Genomic DNA, 13183 nt, shown 5'->3' with positions numbered 1-13183 from the left:
GCGAATAAATATTAAATAGTGGAATTTAGTCGGTAAAAGTTTTTTCTTTTCTTTAATTTCAGAGTTCGTATACCACTAAGAGGCTTCAAAAACTTCAGACAATTGACATGTTTCTCACTTTTCTTGAATTTCATTGCAAATTTTAAAATTGCAAATTGTCATCACATACATACATACATACAAACACACATACATACATACATACATACATACATTCATACATACATACATACATACATACATACATACATACATACATACATACATACATACATACATACATACATACATACATACATACATACATACATACATACATACATACATACATACATACATACATACATACATACATACACACATACATCACACACATCTCATACATTGAATACAATCAACATTTGATTGATATGTTTTGATTTCACACGTTTTAACGGTTTAATATACGGTGCTTAAGTGTTAAAGTTTGAATAACTTTTGAATGAAGTGTCCGATTTTAAATAACTCGGCTTCGTTTGATAGATCTCAGTAATTTTCAAATAATCATAAAACGTGTGATGTTTTTCATTAAATTAATGCTTATATGTTACATAAATATGTTTTAAATACTATTTTTTCACATTTCTTTATGTAACTTTCAAACTACAAGTCCAATCGTCATGAAATTTGGAAGTTAAGGGTTTGCTCCTCTTTTATATGCAATCAATTTTGTTCAAATCGGTTAAGAGACCTATGAGATAATGAAGTCCCATATTTTTCGTATTTTTATACATAACTTTTGAACTAAAAGTCCGATCAGTAGGAAATTCAATAGCGACCAATGGGACACCTAGACCTTTCATTTGACACTAAGAACATTAAAATCGGTCCAGCCATCTCCGAGAAAAGTGAGTGAGATTAAAAGCGTCACATACGCACACACACACACACATACACACACACACACACACACACACACACACACACACACACACACACATACACACACACACACACACACACACACACACACACACACACACACACACACACACACACACACATACATACATACACACACACACAGAAAATGCTCAGTTTTCGAAACTGAGTCGAATGGTCATTCGGCCCGCAGGACCTTCTTTCCATTTCCGGTTTTCCAAGTGATTTCTATACTTTTATACTATATACACGGTGCTCCAAATAGCGTTATTATCAGAAAAAATTCTCCATAAAATCCGAGTATACCAGTCGATTTGTATTACTTTCCACCACCTTCAGTCAAAATTTTAAAAAAATCGTAGGCACAGTTTTGGAGAAACGGCCATTTAATGTCAAAAAGGCGTAAATCTCGTAGAAAAAGACAAAATACATATACAATTGTGCTTATTTTTTTCATGAAAATTGAAGACAACTTTAAATGTCGCACTTACACCCCACCTTACTTTAACGGATAATCACGAAGAAAATCGTAGGAAAGTTTTACGAAAAATAAAAATGCCCACTAGCGTGGCAAAAGTTCGTTTGAATCCAATTCATAATTACCAACGCATTATTTACTTGTCCATGAGGGGTCAATCCCGGCGTAGTGGTTAGCATTCACGCCTCTCACGCTGAGGACCTGGGTTCAAATCCCAACCCCGCAGAAATCACGAATGACCCAAGCTGGTTAAAGTGACTATAATCTAACAAAAAAAAAACTTGTCCATGAATCGCACTTTTGCTCCGCCCGTGAATTGCATTTTTGCCCTACAAGACGTTTTAAGGGGTTTGATCAAATTATGGAAATAGAAATATATTTTGAGAATTTCTTTCACCGCATTTTTAAAAAAGGAGTGATGCGAAACGCTGCTGCAATGTTTCAACAAGCAATAGCTTCTATATCAATAGGAGCCGTATTTGCCATATAACGAAATATTACATCAAAACCGCTCCAAAGTAACATTTACACTTAATTCAGCAATTATGCTTCATAAACAACAAATGTTTACGATAGATTCAAGCTATCTCAGTATTCGACTATTCATATAAATGTGGTCAAATTACGGGCAATCTGCACTGATAAACCATTGAATCACACTTTTGCCCCTCTTTACTCTACACATATTCACAAATACGCAGTTAATTAAAGCAAAATTCATTAATATACGAGAAAAAATTGAAAAACTCCTTTTAATACTACAATATTTTATGTCTAAAGCTTGCCACTCACTAGAGTCCGAGCCAAAACGGCTTGTAGCCTTCTTTAGTGAGTGGCAAGCGACTTTACATAATAATTTATTATTATTATTCAAAACTCATTAAATCATTCATATTTCCATTATATTGCATGCAGCATATCTCAAAAATATTAAAATACTTCTACCGATATTTGGTACTCTTGTGCGCACTAAACAAGCGTATTTGTATAGCTATTGCGTCAATTTGCTTATGATTTATGCTCTTTTCATTTTAAAAGGGCATATCTCCAAAACCGTGCCTACGATTTTTTTTAAATTTCACCCAAATATAGTGGTAAGTGCTACAAATCGGCTGGTGTACTCAGATTTCATGGAGAATTTTTTTTGATAATAACGCTATTTGGAGCACCGTGATATATTTATATAGTAAAAATAGAGTGACTATATACAGAGTGGCGACAAGTCATCCCAAATGTATGCAATGCGGTTTTTCCAATGTTTTTCTTTCTCTTTCCTGCATACGCGTTGGATAGGTCGTCTGCTCGATTGGAATGACACTGACAGATAATTATCATTCCAATTTTGACATTGTCGCCACTCTGTATATAGTCACTCTAAGTAAAAAGGAAAAAGTGAACTTTTTTCCGATTCTTCAAGCAAACTGTCAACTTTCTCACCGTTTGGCTAGTTCCAAAGACTACCACCGTCAGCGCATAAGTTTCTGTCGAACAGGTCAATTGGACTGCACAGTTATAAGGTGCAACCTTCAAAACTGTGATGAAAAGTGTGCTACTGATAATATCGCTAGTAATCTTATATCGATAATACCATCAAACTTTATCGTCACGGAAGAATATCGAAAATTTGAGGGTTTAAAGTGAAATCTTCTTCTTGGCTTGTTATTATTTTAACATTTTTGTTCTATTTCTTACGTATTTTTTCTTATACTGTCATATTATCGTTATTAATTATTAACGATAAGAAAACTTTATCACTAATCGTTATAGATTTTGATCGGCATTTCCCATCATTACAACTCTCCCATCTGAGCTGACATTTGATTTAGCAGTGGCGCCAGTACCAGTTGTAGGAAAAGCAAATAGTATTTAATTTTTCATTTATTTCATATATGCTGAATGCTGCATATTCGTTCATGTTATGAATTATGCATGGAATTATGTATTTAGAAACTATTTTTATATTATTCTTAGCGTCGATAACAACTCTACGTAAGCATTAGAATTCAAATAGGAATCAACCAAAATTCATGGGCTTTTCCTCACGAAATTTTGGCAACTTTTCTCACCTACAAAATGTGTGACTGAACAAGTGTGTTCAAAATCCAACTTTCAATGCAAAGAGCAATATTTACCACTGATTCACATTCGTCAATTTTCTTGCAATATGGATATGTTTATGTGGAGCATCATTCATTGTGACAGGTATGTGTGATAAATGACCAACTAGTTAAAACCACATTAAAAGTAAAATAAAAAAGAAATATTGTGTCAGGTTGATTTGAAAAATAATTGCTTTTCAACTACAACATACGAACAACCAGTTAAAATTAAGACAATTAAAATATCATCAGTTGGCTAACGTCTTCTGCAAATAATTAGTTCCTTTTGACACTCTGTTGAACAGTTATATTACACTTGACAGCAACACTTTCAAAAGTATGTAAACAATTGCATTCACGGATGCAAACTTAATATTGTAAAACAACAAATTAAACGCCCAAACCTATTTTCGGATCATACAATCGCTGATACTTCCTCACTTTGCTTTTTTAACTGTTCACTTTCAGGATATCGAATTGGATTAGGCTTATCGCGGTCCTAAGAAAACTTGTTAGGATGAGAGGCCTTTACCATTTTTTCTGGCGTGCTTCCCAAGCACAGATATCATATTAGTACGTATGGCCACAGAGAACAGACATCCAGGCTGGCATACCCAACCTGTGTAAATTTTTGTGACGGCCATTTCGAAATAACCCCTCGTTCACGTTAAAGTTACCCGAAGTTACCTCTCGCATTTGTTAGTTTGGTGATTCGTTTGATGGCGGTGCCACCCGCAAGCATCTGTCAAAACTGAAATCCAATATATTTCTTTCCCTTTTTTACTTATGCAAAAACCAAAAAAACATCAAAAGCTCATCAGTAAACAAACCGAACGATGGGAATGGTACAAAGGTATGTTGACACTATCGAAACTAGTGTGGTATCGATAGTATCGTCAAGCTTCATTGTTAGAAATGATTTGCGATTTGTCACACGAACGTGGAAAAATTCGGTCTTTTGATGTTATTGTGTTGTTATGCTAATTGTCATTATTATTACTGTTGATGTTTGACTAGTTTTGTTCGAAATAGTATCCGTCAAATCTTCGATAAATAGCCCCGTAATATCGATAGTTATTTCAAGTGTTATCTCTCATCGTTAACTGACGGAAATACTTGACGGTGATTGACAGTCAATTTAGTTTGGCGATTCGTAGGCTAGGCGACGTTTGATAACTGTTGTAATTTTAACGGTTTTTCGTTTGAATTTTTACACAGAAAATTACGAAAATTTTATTCTAGCTTGGATGTCTGTTCTCTGTGGTATGGCACCTTCGACCTGTTGGGACGAAGGAGTTTTGTAATCGAAATCACAATAAACAGAAACTATATTTAACTGTCGTCCCCGCCTATGAAGCAAGGCGATTTTCGTTAATTTTCATTCATTCGCACTATGAGGCAGAACAGCTCAGACAAAACCTTAGATATTATGCCAAACTTGATATTCTACTTATAGCAGACATTTAAAAAAGCAAAACCTGGGTGCCGCATTCCGTTCCCGAAAAGTTGCGTTCTGTTTTTATACGACGGACTTTACAGTCAGCTGTTAGAATACAGGACAATTGCGGGGCCAGTGCTACGATCCTATTGGCTCTACACGGGTACAAATTTAATCTCCATAATGCGAAAAATGACTCATGATTTCGAGAATTTAGTGTATTTTCATGTTATGAATATACACCATGAATAATGTTCATGATTTCATACTTTTCTTTATCGTAACGCAGCCTAAGCGTTACTATTTTGTAGGCGAAATACTGAAACCATGAATCTTTCAACTTAGAACCATGAATTAGATTCCTGATTTTTCGACTAAAATCATGAAATCATGATCTGTAAACCATTATATGGGAGCTCTTTTGACAGCAATTGGTAGTTTGTTTACATGGTGTTAGATTTTGAATTGACATTTCTCCCGACAGATAAAGATCAAATTGTTTGTTTTAATTGAGGGAAAAGTGATTTACGTACGTTTTAAAGTAATTGATACAGTCATCTTCCACGAAAATTTATAACGAAACCGCGAGATTTGACAAACTGTTGGTGGTGCGAGTTGCAGTAGCAGCAGTGGAACTCCAGTGGTAACAACATCACCACTAGCAGGAGCAGCAATAGCATGACCAGGGGTGCTTGGTACGCGCGGAGTAGGATTAGGTGACGCTGGCAGTAGAAGTGCTCACAGTTCCGGGCGAGAAAATGCTACAGAAGCTAGCTAAACTTTTTACTTAGGTAAGTAAGTGATATTTGCTACCAGTTCCAATACATCACTGCAAATTCCACTTTTCAGATGCTGATTGTAGGCAATTTGTCCCATCCAAGTGCATCAGCACGTGACCAATGTTATCCAGTGTTCAGGAGGGTTGGTAGTAATGTAAAACATTTTGATAGTTAATGTAAGATTTAATAACTGCTTTTATTTCTCTTTTAGAAAATCAAACTAAGGTATACCGATGGACACCATCAATATACGTGGAAGGTGGATACGAACAAATGTTCAATACCTACTATTCAGTAAACGAAGGCATGTCCGAGTGTGTAGGTGGAATTTATCCCTCTTTGAACGAGTCACTGGAGACATTCAACTCTTGGGATGGTTCTGTGGTTGCCGCAGATGATTTACGAAAAACCATTTACAACTTTAAACGAGGTGAATGCAACGATAAAATTAATCACGCGTTGAACGGCTGCGTCGACATTCCGGTGGTCCTGCAGATAACACACATCCGGCTAATTATACAATATACAAAAAACTGGCCATTTTATCTTTTATTACTTTGAAAACAGGAAATTGCTACGAAACATAGCTCAAGATCAGGGATGGGAAATAAGCGATTTTGATCAAAGCTGTGAGTTATCGCTACACGCACAGATCACGATCCTTATAGTACAGGATAAACAGTAAATCTTTAGCATTGATCATAAAATTTTATTCTCTAAACAAACTCATCTTACCTAGCTGCGGGAAAAAAGGTTACTCAAGTTGTTTTTATTGCGAATCATACGCTGCACAAAGTTGGCCTCGAGGTATTATGCTGGCCTAATAAGCCAGTCGTCGTAGGTTCGAATCTCGGCTGGGGGAGGCTGTTGGAATAAATAGGATCGTAGCAACTGGCCCAGCAATTGTCCTGTGGCTGCGAAGTCTGTCGTATAAAAACAGAATGTCAAGTTTCGATAACGAAATGTAGCACCAGGCTTTGCTTTGCTTTTACGCTGCACACAACCAATCATCGGAATCTGTTATAGGTATTTCGCAACGCAATCATGCAATGAGCATAAATTAACATGAGGTTTATCAATAGTCAGTACAGATCGCGACAAAGTTTTTGTCGTTTACGAGTAGTGATGTCAATGAATTTGAATCTGATCGGTAGAAGCGATTTTTTTCCATCCCTGGTCAAGAATTGCATGACCCAGCCCAGCCCAAATATCGTCAATCGCAGCTCAACAGCAACGGAAACAATGAGTCCAACAGCTTCAGCAATTGCATGCCCAGGTAATTTAATAAAATGTCAGCTGAATTTTATTATTTTAGTTTTTTCAATTAATAAAACTAGTAGTACTGTCAAGAAAATAATTCAACCATTTCGTTAAATTATAGCTAGTATGGTATTGTAATGATTGGACGTTACGAATAAAATTAAAATAATGGAACCTAACATAGTTATAATGGCATGATAATATTCAAACAGTATGCGGATCAACCATCGCCATTATATTGAACATATCCTACGCTTCAAAAATATGTATGGAAAATAACTTGTTTTTGCATGGTGAACGTTTTTAACGACTCATTGATTTTATCATTGCTTGACGAAAAATCATGATTGATATAGTTGATATTATTGGCCCTATTTTGTAAGTCCCGCCGGGCAGCTCGACTCGACTGTAGAGTGTCGAGTGTGGCAAGAACGGCCGGCATAGCAGTTGAATGCACCGCCAAAATAGAACAAACTCTGTCGTCATTTGCTCACGGTCACTAACTTTTTAGCGGTCGACTCAGTCGAGTTACGCGACAAAATCGTGTCGCATGTTACTTAGAGGGAAGTCCTGTATGACCGGACAGCCTCTATGCCCGAACACTAGCCATTCCTCAACATAAAAGAGTAGTAAAAATATTTGGTGCTTTAATGGTACTATTGTTCTAATCTTTCCAAATAATTTTATCATTCTTTGTTTCGCTAGTGTCCGTGTATGAAGGCTGTACGGCCATACAGGACTTCCCCCTCCTAATACCATAAGTAGACCAGTCGAGCAAAGTGACACTCGATGTGACTTATAAAATAGGGCCCTATACCAGGAAACAGTTTGGATACGGTAGCCAGAACCATTTCAAAAGCGGTTCTAGATAAGAGGACAGGTGATAATATTTACAGTTAGAGTATGGTTCAAATTAATGCGGAATGTTACCAGAGTTGCCTGGATCGATCGACGGATGGATTGGCAATTACTTGAAAGGTGCTCGGAGTCGGATCAATCCTCGTAGGCTCGGTAGGAGTCGGAATACTATCTACTGCACAGATGTGGTTATTTCGCCATAAGCTATTGCTACGCCAATGAAGGCGTATCGGTTTCTGCCTTCTCGGCTGCGTCGGTGATGTATGACGCAGGTTCTTCTTTCGGCACAATACTTGTTGGGTCGAGTAAAACGGCCATCATTGTTGCCTCAACGGAACTGCCGTCATTAAAACGGATCGATGGTTTGATGTCCATATCCAGAATATAGGATATCATAACTTTTCGACTTTTATCGTCTTCCCCCACTTTCACGGTAGCGGATTTTTCTATTTCGCTATTTTTCATTATAATAACACTTTTAACACACAACTCACGTCAACGAAACTGAAAATTACTAATCTATCTACTTTTTTGCTTATCAGTGACGGAAACCATCATAAAAACTGTACTTCTTCATTTAATAGAATCATCACATGCTACTAAATCACTAACATTGGTTGCTGTGATTTCAAAGACGCGATTTGACAGTTCGTGTAACGCTTGAAGCAATTATGAAGAATATTCACAAAAATGCTTGTTATAGTTCATGATATTGGTCGGTACAGTCATGAAATCATGGGTCATGGTAATGATTTCATGAAATTTCAAGCTTTTTGTTTTCATGATTTTTTATTCATGGAAACAGAAACAGATTTCTTTCCGTGTAACAGCCTCTCCCAGTCGAGATTCAAACATACGGCGACTGGCTTGTCAGACCAGCATCGTACCTCGAGGCTAACTGGGAGGCATTTAATCTACAAGAAATATGCATAAATTGTTTCAATTAGTGTTTTTTCAATAGGCACTAAAGAAGGTGAAAAGCAATGTAAAAAAATTTGGAAAATGGAAAAATAAATATCGTTCAATCTTTTATGTCTAACTAAAATCTTCATTAAAATTTTATACTTTTAAGAGACAATTCACATTGAACGGATTATGGGCCCTATTCTGTAAGTCACGTCGAGCAACTCGACTCGCCTCAGTCACTGTCGAGTGCAGGGAGAACGGATAGCATAGCGGCTCGATGAACAACCAAAACAAAGCAGGCTCAGATGTTACTGACAGTTGAGTCACTAGCTATGTAGCAATCGACTCGGTCGAGTTACTCGACAAAATCGGGTCGCGTGTGACTTATAGAATACCAACAGTGGACTGATCGAGCAAAATGGCACTCGACGTGACTTCCAGAATAGGGCTCATAGAGGTCAGGTGACAGTTTTTTTACTTAGTAAATTTTACTCTGGCGAAGTGTTTTATAACAATATATATTTTGTTTTTGTCAGTTTTTGATAGTCTGTTGAAAAATATTGTCACGCACGTCCGTTCAACATTCGAGGTGTTAACTAGCAATAAGTAAAAAATTAGCTGCTACTAGTTGCGATGTTCGGAGATATTCAAGTTTTACGAATGCATGTTTTCCAGAATGCGTTCGCCAGCACGATTCATTCCTGCTGTACGCTAAATAGGCGTGCTTGTGTATGTAAGACACAACGATAGTAAATATTGATACGGGATACATTGGAGTAGATAAGGAGAAATTAGGACATTGTAAAGGCGACCTCCCATTAACAGTTTTTTTTACCAATTAGCTCTGTTTAAAGCTCATAAGAAAAACGACTCAATGAGCCTCCATTTTGTTTATTTAGAGTCGAACATGTTGATACGTGTTAGCATGGTAAACAGATTGCTACTTTGTCGTTACTCGTATCCCGTTGCTGCGCATGGTCATACTATCAAGCAAAAGAATGTACCTAAACTTCAAGAAAGGAAATTTTAAAACACAGAATGACAAGATATCTTGGAATAAAAACAATCAAGTGAAGCGAAGAGTCCAAATCTGTCCAAGTGGCTATCCAAATTTCGGCAAATTTTGCTGAGTTTTTTAAGTGTGTATAGCTTTTAACTACAATATGGTAAGATACGTGTTACAACGCCATCCTTGTGTCATGTCATTGGCCTTGCCAGCGTTGCTGATATTGTTCATGGTTTTGCATGAGAAAAAAAGAACGAGAAGTATTTTTGCTTTTGTCAACACTCACGCGTTGACAGTTCGGCATGAGATTTCCTGTAAGTGCGAGCAGCCTACGAAATCTCTTTCACTGCTGGCATCGCCAATAACGATATTATCGCCAGAGCCAGAAAACTATTCACTTATAAGGTCTATTTTAAAGTTCCGATTTGTGATCTGGTGTCCTTATCAACAAATTCGCCGAATCGCTACTGTGTTACCTGACTCACTGCGAATATGCGTTGTGTTCGCGGGATCGTGTTGGTTCGAAAGGTTTCGAAAAATATCGCCCTTGTATCGAAAATATCGTTAATTTTGATCACTAAAAATAACGTACTTAAACGTTATATTTCATGTGCCAGTAGTACGTAATAATTGTATTGTGAAACTGAATTGTTATTTATGCAACTTTTTACAAATTAAATGCAATAACAAAAGCACAACTTATAGAAAATCGTTTGTTATCGATATTAACTGCATATGCGTTATAAACGAATAGAACGTATGGCTACGTTTTATTTCAATAATACGCATATTCGCAGTGAGTCAGGTAAAACAGTAGCCCCCACATTCGTTTAGGTGAAAGCTTTTGCTAAATTTTTTACCTAGAATCGTTTATGCAACGTACAATGTGTAAAAGTTGGACAATGTCAGCTGAATAGTTACACTTCGTATTACATTCGTTCTAGGAGTAGTAGTGGTCTCGTAGTAACAATTTTCCGCAAAATTTCGAAAAACGTATCGTCTATTTAAGTATAATGAAAATATTGTTTAGACAAATACGTATTTCGTTCCCGACTGCTTCGTCAAGATCGAATCAGGCACTGATTTTTATGAAAATTTTCAGCTGAATTTTAGCTAATATAGGTATCGAATAATTTTTTTTATCGTTTTCCGGGATTGCTGAAGAATCTACTTACATTTTTATTAAAATTATATGTTCTACCATGGTCTAGAATTGTCAATTTTGTTAGAGATTTCTGGAAAAGTCCTGAGACCTTGAATTAAATATTTTTTTTATTTTTTACTGATCAAATCCATCAACTATACCTACTCGTGTACAAAATTTCACAAAATTCTAAGACGTTTCGACCCAAACTGTATCAATAAACAAATAATGAATCAACTCTGTGCACCGAAATCCGATCGACAGTTATCCAAACACATACGTTATGAATCCAATTTGAATTATCAGCTCAATCTTTTTTTTTACGAGCACTAATAATCCGATAATAAATAATCCAGCGGATGTGGTTTGTAAAAACGTCAAAAACACAACCGAAGATAGCACACAATAATTAGGGTTGCTTCCGGTCGGTCGGTCAAGCGATCGTGACCGAAGCAATCCTCGCAATCTGATACGTTCTTGCTTAACCTTCGGTCTGAGCAAGGAAAAAAGCTGTTTTCGAACACAAAACAACACAACAAACAGCAACCAGCAAGCTCCAACCCCGGAAACTACAATGTTACTGTTGTTGATCGTAGGTGAGAGGAAGAGCAAAAGTCACAAAAACAAACCCGCCGCAATGTTCGCCACAAGAATGGAACAAGAAAAAAAAAACAAACACAAAGAGGCAAAGAGCAATTCCAACAAGAACGGTCCGTGTCTCGGTTCGCGTCTGTGATCGTTCGGGCAAGAATCGCCGCATTCATCGTCCGGTCCGAGAACCAGTTTTTATTACACCACATTTCTTTTGCTTTTCACTTCGGTTTTCGCAGCAGCACACACACGGATCGGCGCCGATTCGACGCACAGATCATTCTACCTACCTTCGGGTCCCCGTAGACACTCCAGCTCGATGGTGTAATCCCAGCATTCCATACTGTTAAGCCGGGACAGTGACGACAGAGACGGTGCTCCACTGCCGCCCCCCATGATTCCATTTCCGGTGGGAATGTCCCACAGTCCGCCTCCTCCTCCTCCGTTGGTGTGATGTTGAGGCTGTGGATGACTTTGCTGCTGGGGAGACTGGGGCGAGGAGCCACCATTCGACGTACCGTTCGGAATCAAGGTCTGGAGCGCGCCGGGATCCGGTAAGGGTGCCATGGCGGACACCAGGCTGGGCGGCACAGGGGTACCGTTGACACTTTGCATCTGCATCAAGTTTACCAATTGCTTGGGCCAGTGAAGGGTTCTGTCAATGGGTGGTTTGTACCATGGTGACAGGTACAGGGTTTCACTTTCGAGCGGAGGATTAAACGACGGATTGTTTTCAATTTCACTCGAGGGTTCGTGTTTGGATCACGGCTGTTTGGAAAGTGAGGCTTAGGCACGGATTTAAATTAATTTTTCTGAGCACCAGTTTCTAATGCTTGGACACCGCACGATTGTCTGTCTGCTGGGATCGGGGACGCGTTGACGTCTCAGGGTCGCGTTGCGTGCGGCTGCTCTAGATTCAAAACTATACCTCACATCGGATATTGCGCACCGAACGAAGCAACACGCAGCCGTGGAAAAGCGGTTATCGAAGTCAATCTGCGTTTTTCACAATTTCACTGCGGTAGCAAAGCTGCTTCCATGCAGGGCCGGCCAAGGGAAAGGAAAAAACTTTCAAAACGGCGGCGCTTATTGAAGCCTAACGAAGACACGATCATTGATCACCGCTGGGCTCTTCCAATGGACGTAATGTGGCGTAATCTAAAGGAGCGGCCGTAGTTGGCACAAAATTTCAATTTCGAGGTCGTTCATACTTCACTTTACTGACTATGCACGAGGCGAGGCGTGGCGAGTCGAGCCGAACCGAGAGCGCGAACCTGCGATCACTTCTAGCTTTCTTCGCCGTTTCTTCTCCTTATTTTGTTATTCATTCACTGACGATGAGATAGTAGTAATTATCGTAATCACGAGAAATGCTAGTTTTCACTTGAATTACATTCACACTTCGACGCTCCAAATATCACTGGAACGCGAACACGGCAGTGATAGCACCCCCGCACGTGCGCCACCGACAGCACTGTTCTTCCAAGTAAACAATCACGGCTCAAGTGTCACGCTTGATTGGTGACATCCGGCCAGTCGGCAGAACCCGAACTGAAGAACCACCGTTTTCCACAGTCCCTCGCATCAAAGCAAACAACCCGCAATTGCAACAACAACAAAAATTGATCAAAACAGAGCAACAGAACGGAACGGACGGAACAACACACCTTGAGCCAACGACCACCAACTGACGACTGAGATTG

General features: G+C 38.5%; 1 protein-coding gene across 1 annotated transcript in view; it reads right to left on the bottom strand.

Annotated features, from left to right (window-relative positions):
* LOC128736177 (uncharacterized) overlaps positions 1-12795 on the bottom strand; it is a 139151-nt gene extending 126356 nt beyond the window's left edge. Inside the window, exon 1 of the mRNA XM_053830661.1 lies at positions 11771-12795. Within this exon, the coding sequence (XP_053686636.1) occupies positions 11771-12101 (331 nt within the window). The 5' untranslated portion in view covers positions 12102-12795. The remainder of the gene's footprint in view (positions 1-11770) is intronic.
* Positions 12796-13183: the final 388 nt, after the last annotated feature.

The sequence above is a fragment of the Sabethes cyaneus genome, chromosome 1 (genome assembly GCF_943734655.1).
Source record: "Sabethes cyaneus chromosome 1, idSabCyanKW18_F2, whole genome shotgun sequence".
NCBI lineage: Eukaryota > Metazoa > Arthropoda > Insecta > Diptera > Culicidae > Sabethes > Sabethes cyaneus.
This window is presented reverse-complemented; position numbering and strand designations above follow the sequence as displayed.